Source organism: Narcine bancroftii, chromosome 1 (assembly GCF_036971445.1).
Source record: "Narcine bancroftii isolate sNarBan1 chromosome 1, sNarBan1.hap1, whole genome shotgun sequence".
NCBI lineage: Eukaryota > Metazoa > Chordata > Chondrichthyes > Torpediniformes > Narcinidae > Narcine > Narcine bancroftii.
The window spans coordinates 193,535,146-193,549,882 of record NC_091469.1 but is presented as its reverse complement, the minus strand read 5'-3'; the positions used below and the strand labels follow the sequence as shown (position 1 = coordinate 193,549,882).

The 14,737-nt window shown below is 40.1% G+C and overlaps 1 protein-coding gene across 7 annotated transcripts in view; it reads left to right on the top strand.

Annotated features, from left to right (window-relative positions):
- LOC138736627 (SH2 domain-containing protein 3C-like) overlaps positions 1-14,737 on the top strand; it is a 247,523-nt gene that overhangs the window by 140,298 nt on the left and 92,488 nt on the right. For 5 of the 7 annotated variants that reach the window (XM_069886454.1, XM_069886434.1, XM_069886445.1 and 2 more), the window contains one exon: positions 1,696-2,374. The exons of 1 other annotated variant lie outside the window; for it this stretch is intronic. In XM_069886454.1, coding sequence (XP_069742555.1) covers positions 1,696-2,374 — 679 coding nt within the window. Of the gene's footprint in view, positions 1-1,695; positions 2,375-4,193; positions 4,340-14,737 lie in introns of those variants that run through there. One more of the 7 variants, XM_069886474.1, reaches the window with a different exon arrangement.

Genomic DNA, 14,737 nt, shown 5'->3' with positions numbered 1-14,737 from the left:
TTCCCATTTTTGTTATAAATGGCTGACTCTTTATTTGAGATTGTGACCTCCCCCTCATTCTAGACAACCCTCCTAGGAGAAACATCATCCTACACCTACCACGTCATGCTGTTAGAATTATATATAATTTAGTTCAATGTTTCATTCTTCTAAACTCAAGGTTCTTTAGGCCCATTCTGCTTAATCTCTCCCCATAAAATACACATCTTTTCCCCCTCTTACTTTGAAACTTTCTGGTGAATCTTTCTCATATTCCTTCTATTGCATCTATATTCTTGTGTAGGTAGAGAGACTTGAATTCCAGGTATGATCTCACAAGGGCCTTATACAATTACATACAGTAAAATAACTTTATTCTTGTATTCATATTGCTTAAAATAGTGACAATATATTATTTTGCTTCCAAACTGCTTGCTGTACATGCATTTTAACATTCAGAAACACAAATAGAAGGATACTCTGGTCCATCTGAACACTAACACTATTCAATCCTTCACCAAATTAAAACATCCATTTTGTTAAAAGTGGATTTATCAAATTATATTCTATTTGCAATGTTCTCACCCATTTACAACCTGGGTATATCTCCCTGAAGCCACTGTACATCCTCCTCGCAATTCACACCCTCACCCATCTGAGTAACATTGGCAGACATATATTTTACACTTGTTTCCCATATCTAGATCATTGATAGAGATTGTGAAAAGCCAAGTCCCCAGCACTAATCCTTGTGGTATTTCACTAGTAACAGCCATTGGAGTTGAAAACAACCCATCTATTCTCACTCCCTGATACACAGCAATATCAAAAATCAGCTCACCAACTCTGAGCCAAAGTTCCTCAAGTTCCACACAGTCATTCCATGTATGATCACCACCCTCAAATAAACTACAATAACAGTCATAGAATTTTAGTGCAGGAAACTGGTCTTTGGCCCATCTTGTTTATGCTAGCTAAGTTGTCTATTCAAACAAGCTCAAGTTGCCTGCATTCAGGCCAAATCCCTCAACGTTTCCTGTCCATGTACCTGTTGAAATGTCTTCTAAGATTATAAATATACCCACCCCATTCACTGACTCTGGCAGCTCATTCCATATATCCACCATCTTCTCCATACACCTGCCTGGTCTGCCATACCTGTTCTAATTTAAATAATTTTGTTAATTAATTTTATTCACATATTGAGTTAATTTAAAAAAAATATAAAGCTACAGTTTTTCTTCATCAAAATCTCATACTCTCCAATATCCACTCTCCGTTGACACTGTTTACAGAGTCAATTGTTTATAACGTTAAATGTGGAAGGTAGGATTACAGCCATGTCAAGTATAGTCAGTGTCCTCATATAGGTAACGAGAACAAAACAATGCAAAACAAGATTTGAGAAACAAATATGAAGATGGCAATGTGATCTGATTTTTGAGATGTTACTTAGGACATGAGACAAAAAATCTCCTGCTTTCCAAAACAATCAGCATGGGATCATTTATGTCCATATAAAAGGGCAATTCAAGCCTTCCTCGGTCTCTCATCTGAAATCCCTACTGTACAATTCATGGACAACGTGGTAATATGATCAGATAATGTGTTAGAGGGATAAATATTGATCACTATAATTATATAGTCTGATGAAGGAGGAGTGTGGATTGCAAAATGGTCCCTATAGTAATATCTTTACTGTACTTTTTGTTTCAGAGTTCTTTAAGTTTAAGGGGTTTGGCAGTTTAACGAACATCCCACGAAGCCTGTCAATCAGACGATTTTCAAGTAGTTCTGAAACCAAGAAGAAAGGACTGGAAGAGAACCATCCAATTGCTGAGGAGGCTACACAGGGTACGTTGGATGATTTGGATACCGTGCCCCGGTCCACTGGCTATGCCAGATCAAATGAAATGTATACCTACATTGGCACAATGCCACGTCGTAATTCCAACAGGGTAGAGAAGAAACAACACACAAAGTCGAGTACTACTGAAGGACAGACTGATGGAAGAAGTAGACTTGGGCCTCTACCACCAGTACCAAACAGTGACCAAAGTGAGCCATCGGACAAGGGGCACTCACTGGCTGAGATGGCAGGGCCAGACAAGAAGGCCAATGCAGCTCAGGGATGGGAGAACTCCAACCATTCACAACCAGAGTTCCTTGACTCTGAAGCACCAACATCAACCATTTCTGCCCCCCAGTCATCTCCTCATCAAAATGATCTGAAGAGACTCGTTGCACCCCAATTTAAAGATATCCATGGCAAATCAAATGAACTTGATAATGGAAAAGTTCAGGCCAAAGCATTTCCTGCTAATAATGAACCTGGGCAACTTAATCATATAGGATCAGAAATCAGAGATGACAAGATTGAGCTGATAGATGACAGGTAAGATAATTTATGGACCTTTTGATGTATTGCAGTCACAATCTGAGATACAACACGACTTTAGATGTACTCTTAAACCCAATAGCTGATTAATTCTCCTTTTGCTGAGTACTTCATAATCATTTTAATGGGGTCAAATTGAATCAATCTGGATTGGCAACTGATGAAAGGGAGATCTGTATAAAACTATTGTTCTTGAGTCTTCCACTTAACTTTAATTACAAATAAATTTTGCATTGGATTTAGCAAATTAATTCTTCCCTATTTTAATTCTTCTTTCTAATGTAAGGCTTGTTTCAATTATTCAAATTGTAAAAAATATAACGGGTTATAGAAAGAATGATGGCCATTCATTCTATCCAAGCTGTTACTCTATATGGTTTTAACAATCATCTTCCATGCCCTGATTATAAAAGAAGACTGTATATGTTGAATCCGAAGCAAAAATGTGATAACTGACAAGCAGCATTTGTGGAGGTAAAAGTCAATGTTTCTGGTCAACATCCTTTATTAGGACTGAGAAGGAAGAGAAAGATTGCCGGTATATGGTGGCATGAGAGGGTGGGATGTATGGAATCAGGTGGTGAGGGGATGATGGGCAAATGGAATCAGGTGGGGGAAGGAGATGGGAAGGGGGAGCAAAGGGAGAAGAAAAAACTAGGTGGACAAGTCTAAATGACATTGTCTCAATTGGCATTGGATGGGGAGTTTAGTGGGGAGGGTGGATTGTGAGTTATTTGGCTGGCTAGCTGCTGCTCACATTGTGGAATGGTTGTAGATTTTCCTGAGACACAATGATCCGTTCATTCTCTTTACATCCTTCCAATTTCGTGCCTTATTATTTGCGTTATTACATTCACTTGCCTGGACCCCACATCCTTCCAAATCCTTTCTCCGTCGATTTTTCTCCTTTAACCAAACCCCTCCTTACATCATCTTTAATTTTATCCATTTTTTCTCTCATTTATCTATTAAGTGTTGTGGATTTATTTTAATCCAGATTGGGGAAAAAACTGCATAAATGAAAACTCCCTCTGCTGCTGCTGTTCAGTTTTGCAGCAAGAACGAATGGGTGCAATTAACATTCAGCAAGCTATTTTACTGTGTAAGGTGTCATGGTCAAACCAGCACCTGCAGGAAAATGAACAGGCTGCATGCAGGTTGTCAGAAATCAGCCAGATATAAGCTGAACCAGACTTGTGCGAGAATAGATTTAACAGTCTTTCAGCTTCTATTTTGGAGAGAATTTTCCTCCAAAAATTTTTCCTCACTGGTAGCTGAAGTTTTATATTGGCTTTGCAGCTTTTAAATGTTAAATTATTGAAGCTAGTAACAAAATAATGATAAGTTATACTGAAAAAAGATCAGGTTTTGGCCTTCTGAAGGGATCACTGAATCTCAGAAGCACTAAATATGCAGAAAAACACAAATAATCTTAAACTAGAACAAAGATTGATTCTCCAGTACACGTAGAATACAGAGAAAAAGTGGATAAAGTGTGAGAAAGTGCTGTAGATGCTAAGATTTCTTTCAACAAGACAGAAAGTTCATTCACTCTGTGAGGAGACAAAGCTTTACTACAACCCAGTAATTCCATTCACAAGTTCAAACTTTTAAACATTATACCTCAATCAGTAATTTCATCAAATACTTTTTATGAAAAGTCTGCAGCCAGGCATAAATAGGATTAAGTCCCAGCCCCCTTACTTGTCTGGATTGGTACATTCCATAAGTAGTTCTTTCCTCTCTCTCTCTCCCTCTCTCTCTCTCTCTACCCGGCACCAGCTTCTGAGAGGTCTGTTGAGATTGGATTAGCCTTTGTCAGTCAAGCTGGGGAGCTGTGTCTTCATAGTGCTCAGCAGAGTGTAAGACAAGAGCCACTTAGTCCTGTAAAGAGACACAGCAAGTTAGCGAGTGAAGACAGATGACAGAACTAACCAGTGGAGGCTGGACCATGAGTCTGAGGTGGGTCGGATGTGCTTTTGTCTTGTTTTTCCCTCTCCTTGTGCACTTCTCAGTTTAGTGAAATTAACCTAATCCAGCTGTTGCTTTGAACGAAATTGGCAGTTTCAGACTGGAGAGGAATTCTGGATTCACTGTTTGACTGGCATTCAGCTGAGGATTTCTTCAGTTTCCTCTTTGTTTCTAGAACAACTTTCATTTTCACTGGAAGCGTTCATGTGCCTGTAAATATTTTATCCCTGTTGTAAATGGAACATTGCTGCTGTTTCCTAAGGATCTCAACTGCCAGATTTGTTTAACCAGACAAAGTTGAGAGCTCCTTTCCCCCACTGGTGTGACAAAGCTTGTCACAGAGGGAGGCTGTCAAAAAGTGAGAGTTCGATAGTTTGTTAAAGCGACTCAGAAAGATAAATAGAGGGATATGAAAGACTTAAAAATTGTGACATACAGGGTCAGTGCATAAGAGGGATAACAACATTGAAGGGACAGATACACAAGAGGACATTCACACAGAGATGTTCAGGGAGAAATTTAAAGAGAAGGAGAGAATGTAAGCGAATGAAGCATGCCAATTGCAGTACAAGGAACATTTGAAAAGATAAGGAGGAGTTCAAATGAATGGCATAGAACAGCAGAGAGAACCAATGGCTGAGTCCTCCTTCAAGGCACTGTAACTGGTGTCTTAGATTGTTCCTCGACTTTGCACTGTTATCAATAGGTTCTCTGTATTAGGCCATCAGAATACCTGATGGCTTCTCAGCCTCTGGTTGTGCTCTTCCTTAGACTGAATCCGAAACGGTGCCATACAGCACTAAGATTGATAGATGAGGTTTGGTCCTGATCTGGTGTGATCCTCAATTGGCTTATTTTACCAATGGCACAATTGGCCTTGTTGTTCTGGACTCAGGAGTGATCTAGTCAACCAAAGTTTCTGATCAACATCTTGTAATTCCTGCTGGTTGAGGACTTCTCATGTAGTTAAATATCAGATGAATAAATGACATGGACGAGTCACCAAAGATATTGGATATTTGTGGAACTGGGAGATTTGGAGGGTGGAGTTCGGCCGTGTTCTGGGGTGGAGCACTTCTGTGAAAATAAAGTTTGGGAAGTGTTTACAAATGATGGAGAGAATAATTATTTCCATTAAAGTCAAACAAGGAATATTGTGTAAAGAAAAATACTGATTTTAAGTGTAGTGTGGTCATGTCCACAAACTAAACTATATAATTAGGTTTGTGCAAAACCTTTAAACATTTCACAAGTCATCAGACAGAACTTGTCATCAGTCACAAGAAGTACTGTAAATAGAGCAAATTCTTAATCAGAGGCCGGTTTAAAAGAACTATTTCAAAGAAGCTTTGAGAGACATGGAAGCCTAGGACGTGACAGTGGCGCAGAGGAAAGGTTCTGTTCTGGCCTTGGGTGGTTCTTCCTGTGTTTTCCCTGGACAGTTCTGTTTCCTACTGCATCCTAAAGACGTGTGCTAAATGGCAACTGTAAATTTCCCCTTTTGCCGGTGAGTGGTAGGAGAATCAAGATGGAGTTAATGGCCATATTGAGAGGATAGGTTATAGGGAAAAAGGTGGGGGAATGAGGTTAGTGGGATTGCTCATATAGATGATATAGCTTTTATGGGCCAAATGCCCTCCTCCTAGAGAATTTCAGAGCTTTGAACCCATCGCATGGTTGCCAAGGGGAAAAATTTAAATCTGGAATGTGCTCAAGGTCAATATTAGAGGAGTGTGAGGATCACAGAGACATATAGAGATGGAGGAGAGTAGTGAGACATAGAGTGGTGAGTCCATGGGTGAGCAAATATGAACATGGATGAAGTTTCCAAATTGTCATTACCATCTTATTATACTCTTCCAGAGTTGCTTTGTGACCTGAATCATGGCTTTGGTAACTTTCTGAAAGCTCTGTGAAATGGTGGATACCTTTTCTTTAAACTTATGTGCTTTCAATACTGAAGAGCACTTTATAAACTGTTGATGTACAAAATGCAGCATAAAGGAAGTCACTCAAATACTTGGAGCTTGACAACGGAGGATTTCCCTCTCACTGTTCAGCTTGCAATTGTTCATGCATCATTTCCCTCACAAGTTCACCATCATGAGTGCTCATTTGTTTTCCTTTGTCAGTTTTTGAATTGTTATTGCAGACGTTAATTTGAAAGCTGTGTTTGTGCATTGAAGTCTCCTCATCACATCTCTCAGTAGGAGGTAAATGAGTAGAGTTAATATCTCAAATTGACTGTGCCTTTGGACCTAGGGTATCTTTGCAGGAGGGAACAGGAAAATAGAACAAGATATTCCCTCTCTATCTACCTCAAGGGACTGAAAAAAATCATGAATGGAGGGGATGTTTGTCATAAAAGGAGAATTGCAAGTTATCCAGAAATACTCAGGAATTTAAACGGCAACTTTTAGAGGAGCATGAATTCCAACAGGACAAATACATTGTGCACTTCTCTGTTGTTATGTGCACTGGACAGGATTAAATTAATTCGTACTAAAGAACAAGGACTGGTCTCCACCATCAATCACCATTGTGGTGGCCAATCCAAACCAAAGCAGCAAGTGCAGGTACTTTATCCAGACTAGCATCCAGAAATCCAATAATCTGGTGGCATGAGTTCCAATTCTACTATGACAGGGGTATAATTTAGATTCAAGTCAATAAATTTCACAAAAGTTGTATCAGTAATGATGAAAATAAAACGAACTTCTTGACGAATGACTGCAGTGAAGGAAATATGGTTCATATGTTGAATTTTGGAAAGATAAACCAAGAAAGGACATACATGGTACATGGTAAGGCACTGAGGAGTGCGCTAGAACAGAGGGATCTGGGTATACAGGTACATAATTCCTTGAAAGTGAAAATTCAGATACAAAGGATCTTTTTTCCCCAAAAAGTATAAATTATCTGTAAATTTGCAATTATAAAATAAAGGACATTTCACTGTTTTCATTCATTGACCTAAGCACACCATTCAATTCGCTTATAATATTTACATGGTGTCAACATGGCATCAGTTTTTTAATCTCCATATTCCATTGATGATAAGTTTAAGAGAGAGGGGGCCTTGAAGAGTGGGCTTTCCCCATATAGTCCGTGGTGGCTGCATTAAACATCCTTCTGCACGTACTGCTGCACCTTGGAATATGCCAGCTTGCAACATTAAGTTGCAGACAACTCCTTGCCTTGGAATAGCAGTGTGTTTCAAGCAGCCAAAATAGCATCTTTTATTAAATGGATGATATTTGTCTCAGTGTCCCTGGGAACAACTTACAGAGCACAGAGACCTGTCTTACCATCTGCTTGGGATGAAGCTTGGCAAAAATCACTGCAACACTTTGTAGATCACTGTGACAAATTGTCCAGGAGATAAATGGTCACTTCACTCACACCACAGTCACCTTGAGGGCTGTGTGCTGGCACCAAGATTCCAGCTATGCATAAAGGATCTGATGTTGATAGCTTTTCTCACCAGCAGCCAGACAAGGTGTTGGTGCCTGTTTGAGAGTTCTGGTGAAGTAGGTTGCTGCCAAATAATTTTGTCTATCTGCTTGAGGAAATCAAGGATCTCATAGAACCTTGAGGATATTCCGCCTGATTGACTTGTGGACAAGTAAGGATGTGTATGGTCCAACTAAAAGAAATATTCTGTGGCCCATCCTTGGCAGCACCAGATCAGATAGCACATTGTGACACTTGGTGTTTGCATACTCAGGTTCCATGCATGACCAAATGCAGCATTGACAGAAAGGTGACCAACAGAATAAAGGCCATGTTGTTGCCAAAGCACTGTGCCACCCAATCCTTCTTTGCATTTGCTCTGTGTCCCCCTCACTTGTAGTACCTCACATCTCAAAAAACCATACTGGAAAGTTGTGGGAAGACTTGTGTAGTGCTGATGACAGAAAGAAATTCAAGACTTTGAAAGATGCATTTCTATCCTGCCTTTCAAGAGTATGAAACATCTCAAAGGATGGTACATGCAATAAAGTACTTTGGAAATGCAGTCATATGGAAATGTTATTTAATTAACACATGGCGAGCTACTATAAATTTTTTCTTTGGCTTGGCTTCGCGGACGAAGATTTATGGAGGGGTAAATGTCCACGTCAGCTGCAGGCTCGTTTGTGGCTGACAAGTCCGATGCGGGACAGGCAGACACGGTTGCAGCGGTTGCAGGGGAAAATTTGTTGGTTGGGGTTGGGTGTTGGGTTTTCCCTCCTTTGTCTTTTGTCAGTGAGGTGGGCTCTGCGGTCTTCTTCAAAGGAGGTTGCTGCCCGCCAAACTGTGAGGCACCAAGATGCACGGTTTGAGGTGATATCAGCCCACTGGCGGTGGTCAATGTGGCAGGCAAATAAAATAATATCTTGAATGATTTTTGGTGAAGATAAATGGTAACCAGGATATCACTTGCTCTTCTGCAAGTACCTTGAGATCTTTTATATCCACCACAGGATAGATATGGTACCTTTGGTTTAACAACCCATCCAAAAGAAAACACCTCTTACAATTAAGTGTTTCCTCAGTACTCCTCTGAAAAGTCAGCTAAGTCTCTGTTGACAAGGCCCAGTCATATGTGAGAAGTAACCTACAAGATTCTGACTCGGAGATGAGAGGAATAAGAACGTGAGCATTGAATATCTCAACTACACTTGTATTTGATGTTATGTGCTCCCTACATAAAATGCATCCACTCTGGACAAGGTAGGGTTTCCATCCTTAAGGCAAAGAAAGATTCAGAGAAATTTGAGCAGTGACAGGTTTAGATCTCATAGACAGAGTAAAGCTATTCCTATCAGCAGTTGTTTTAAGAAACAGGGTGTATGCCATGAACAAAAACAGAAAGTTGTGAAAATAAAACTTTTAAGTGTAGAATGGTTTTGATCAGAACTCCCTGACTGAGGGGCTGGAGAAACAAACATGGCTTTCAAAAATAATTACATAGGGACTTGGGATTGAATCTCAGATTATGTTGCAATAGAACTGATGGGATTACTAATACAAGGGATTTGAGCAGCCAAATGGCCTCTGGGACAAAATATATTTCTTCATTTTCCGTTCCAAAGACAGTAACCCAAGCAGTAACTGGGCAGCAAAACCACAATTTAACCATACTCATGGATTTACAATTGTGTTGCCCGAGTAATATAACCAGGAGAGACACTCCCAGCCAAGCCCATAACAGAGGGGACCAGGGTATGGTGGCTCCCTGACCTGGCTCAGACTTGCACAGAGGTGGCCTGAGGGCCTGGTTAAAGACTCACCCCAGTTTCAGCACAGGAACTCTGCTTCCTTTCTGCAGAGATGTAGAGGGTAGAAAGAAAAAAATAACAAAAGACGGAATAAAAAACAGTAAATGAGAGGTTATTTGGCTTTGATTGTAGTAATCTGTTGCCATAGAGACCAGACCAGGAGGAAACACATATCACTGGGTGATTGATGGTGGAACTAATCCAGAGTCAACAAGAGCATTGTTAAGAGCAAGTGAACACCACATTATAACTTGAAGCGTCCTGGGCACATATATGATAACCTCCCTGACTGTTCCAAATTAACAACACAAGGTCCCCTTGCCATAATATATAGCATTTAAATGGTTGTTTAATGCACCCTCCAACATGCTATTGAGCCAAATAAATCACAGGAAGTCCTTAGGCCAAGTTGCTGGAATGAAGCACACCTTGGTTTCTTAGGAGACAAATCAGGCAGTATCCCTGCCTCAACTGGAAGCTGCATGGGGCTATATGTTACACTGAGAGGAATCATGCCTGGCTGTTAACCACTCACAGATGAATAGTCCTTTACCATTCAATGAGTAGTTGGCATGGCTTCCATTAAACCGTTACATGCCAAGATTCAGCACCTTTAGGAGTGGAGGTGAGAAAACTTGCAATAATAAAAGAAAGTGGTTCAGCAGCAAAATCATATTTTCTCATAGTTGTATTTTCGTTGCCAACCTCTGAATTATTTTTTGAAGCTTTGCTTTTGCTCTGACGTACATAAAACATTCCCTGCAAGTTTTTTGAAGAAGAGCAGAAGAGTTTTGTCCAGGATACTGGTCAATATTTATCCCACCTTTAACATCACTAAGAAGCATAACATCTGATCAGGGTCATATTGCTGCTTGTGGGAGCTTTCTTTGCCCAAGTGGCTGACACAATTCCTAGACTGGAATAGTGACTACACTTTGGTAAAGTTCAAACAAAGACCTCTTAAATTGTGAAAGTCAGAAAGTAAATATGATTATGACTTTAAAAAAAAACTGTTTATTAAGTTTTTTTTTAAAAGTGATTTTAAACTGAGGCAGTTTTATGTAGAAAGTGCGCTCCTGGGAAGTTCTCATCTGCCCATCTTGTCAGGACGCTCCTGAAAACAGCTGCTTTTGGATTCGTAACTTGAGACATGCAACAAGCTGCATTCCTGACACTGCAGCTCCATGTTCTCAGCACTTGTCTAAACATATGTCAGCAAATTCCCACCCTTAGAGGGCTAATCACTTCCACTTTATATCTGCCAATCATCAACAAGCCCTCTTTCCATTATCCCTTCCAAATATTCATGGCTTTTTATCATGAGTATATATCAGCTACCCCAGTATCTTCACTCTTTCCATATGGACTGCTTGAGTAGATGATTTGATAAAGAATATGACCGTCATCATCAGTCAAATTTCAATTTCAATACAAAACAAAAAGTTTAGAGGTCTCTCGATAGGATCACTTGGTGATTGGAACAGAGAGTAGAAATATCTCATTTAATTCCTTTGGTAAGATGATATCAGAAATAACATTTGTGGAGAGTAACGAAATTAGCCTCAGTCCTCATGGTTAAGTCAACACACTTGGCCACTGCTGCACCACCATCAGGAATGCCTTTCGAGCCATCCCATGCCTGGACTTCAGCAAGTCTGATCACCTGGTTTCTCCCAGCGTACAAGCAGAGACTGAAGACTACAGCACCAGTGGCGGAGATGGTAAAAGTATGGTTGAGGAAGGCAGAGGAACACCTTCAGGACTACTTAAATTGATGGACTGGACCATATTCAAGGACTCGTCTTCTAACTTGAATGAATATGACAGGGCTGTCATCGACTTTATCAAGATCTCCATGGATGAGTGTGTGCCCATGTGCACATGCTGTGAATACTCCAGCCAAAAGCCGTGGATGAATTAAAAGATTTGCAACCTGCTGAGGGTGAAGTCAATAGCGTTCAAGACTGGTGATCCAGATTTTTACTGGAAGTCAAGCTATGGAAGGCTATCTCAGCAGCAAAGAGGCAATACTGAGGGATGCTAGAAACAGAGTCAGATATTCACCAGCTATGGCAGGGATTGCAGGACATTACATCCTACATGGTGAAGTCGAACATCATCAATGACTATGATTCTTCATACCCAATGAGCTGAACACCTTTTACACTCACTTTGTAAAGGAGAATTCAACAGTACCAATGAGAATCTCTGCAGAAACTGGTAACACTGTGATATCTGTTTCAGTCTTTCAAAAGGGTGAACCCACGCAAGGCATCAGGCCCTGATGGCGTACCTGGCAGGTCACTGAAATTCTGTGCCAACCAACTAGCTGGAGTGTTCACAGAAATTTTCAACCTCTCATTGGTGCAGTCAGAGGTTCCCACCTACTTCAGAAGGGCATCAATCATCCCAGAGCCCAAGAAGAGCAAAGTTAACTCCCTCAATGACTAACATACAGGAGTACTCACATCTACTGTGATGAAATGCTTTGAGAGGTTGGTCATGACCAGAATAAACTTGTACTCAAGTAAAGATCTGGATCCACTGCAATTTGCCTACTGTCACAATCACTCCACAGCAGATGGAATCTAATTATCTCTCCACTCACCCCGGGATCATCTAGACAACAGCAACATATACATCAGGCTACTTTTCATCGACTACAGCTCAGCTTTCAACACCATCATCCCCTCAGCACTGGTTAGCAATCTTCAAAACCTGGGCCTCTGCAAATAGAACCTTGACTTCCACATTGAAAGACCACAATCAGTACGAATCAGAGACATCTTTTCCTCACTGACAATCAACACAGGCGCACTTCAAGGATGCGTGCTTAGCCCACTGATTTACTCATTCTTCACCCATGACTGTGTGACTAAGCACAATTTACAAATTTGTTGATGACACCGTGGTTGTAGCCAGAATCACAGACTGCAATGAGGAAGTATACAGGAGTGAGATAGATCAACTGGTTGAATAGTGTCACAACAACCACAACCTTGCATTTAATGTTAGCTAAACTAAGGAACTGATTGTGGACTTCAGGAGAGGGAAATCAGAACATAAACCAGTCCTCATCAATGCTCAGCAGTGGAAAGGGTTAAAAAATTTAAATTTCTGGGTGTCAACATCTCTGAAGATATATCCTTGGGCTTCCATGTTAATGCAATCATGAAGAAGGCTCGTCAGCACCTCGTGAGGAGTTTGAGGAGATTTGGTATGTCACTGAAGAATCCTGCAACTTATACAGATATACTATGGAGAGCATTCTGACTGGTATGGAAGTGCCAATGCACAGACAGGAAAAGACTCCAGAGAGTTATGAACTTGGCCAGCACCATCATGGGCAACAGCCTTCACACCATTAAGGACATCAACAAGGCAATGTCACAAGAAAGCAGCCTTTATCCTCAAGGACCCTAACCATCCAGGCCATGCCCTCTTCTCACTACTACCATTAGGAAGGAGGTCCATGAGCCTGAAGACAAACTCCTAATGGTACAAAACCAGCTTCTTCCCCTCTGCCACCAGACTTCTGAATGGTCAATGAACCATAGACACAACCTTTTTCCTATTTTGTATTAATTTATTTAATTTAAAAAATGTAATTTATAGTAATTTTGCACCTGGGATGCTGCCGCAAAACAACCAATTTGATGACAATAAATTCTGATTCTGATAATGTCCTCATAGTTAATGAAGAACAAGATCATGCAGGTTACTGATCCTGGCTGTTAGTTGGTGGCAGTATGGATATCCAATGGCACATTGAGACAAAATGTTCACACTCATAAGTAAGGTTCTCACATGAATACACTTGCACTTGGTTAGGTTTCAAAGAGCAGTCAGGAACTCTGATCCCATGCTGAGATTAATTCATGGTAGGAGAGGAATAAACTCTATATTAGATTTTAAATAAAAGATGACTGAAAGGAAGAAGAATTAACCATAATTAATGAAGAGTTTATTTACACAATCATTCATTGGCACATAGTTACCATGTTTTATATCATGTAAATGTCTTATTAATAGGCCCTTTACTTCATGGTGCTTGATTTTAATTGCTTCCTCAAAAAGCCCTCCCCCTTTAAAACAAGATATTACCCACCACAATGGGAAAGAGAAGCAAACTGTGAAACATTAACTTCCACTGATGCAGCTCATTGCCTCAAAACATTCCTTATTGGAAAGTGATCTCCATGTTGTTTGGTTTTCCTAGTGCATTACCTCCTTTCATGAAAAGGCAGAGGCTTGATTATGACCTCTCACTTTTTCCCACCGTTTTGCTCACAAGACCTTATGGAGCAATTCTAATTAAACTTCACAAACTAGGGAGGTTTCCTACCCTAATCCCATGTGAAGGAGCATCCGTCTGCTGTTTCTAACCCTCCCACCCTATTATTGACCACCTAACTTTGGAATAAACAGTGGACCCAAGTTCTGGCATTTTAAAAAAATTTTTAAAAAAATTTTTTAAAATTTATCACACTGAACCATACTGACCAAAATACACACAAACATCTCCCTCTTAAATATATACAGTGTCATTTTCTCCCCTTTTCCCCCCCTCCCTTCCCTCCCTCCTTCACCCCCCCCCCCGACTCAACATTCAACCTATATGATAGATTAAACAATGTCATCGCACAATGAAAATAAACAAGAAATTTGTGTCATCTACTTTTACACACTGGGTCAGTTCATTTCGTCGTCTTCTCCTTCTGTCATTTTAGGGTGTGGAGGTTCGCGGTAGGACTTCTCTGTTGTGTTCCATGTACGGTTCCCAAATTTGTTCGAATACTGTGATGTTATTTCTTAAATTATATGTTATTTTTTCCAATGGAATACATTTATTCATTTCTATGTACCATTGCTGTATTCTCAGGCTCTCTTCTAATTTCCAGGTTCTCATAATACATTTTTTTGCCACAGCTAAGGCTATCATAATAAATCTTTTTTTGTGCTCCATCCAAATCGAGTCCAAGTTCTTTACTTCTTATATTACTTAGAAGAAAGATCTCTGGATTTTTTGGTATGTTGCTTTTTGTGATTTTATTTAATACCTGGTTTAGATCTTCCCAAAACTTTTCCACTTTCTCACATGCCCAAATTGTTTGTACTGTTGTTC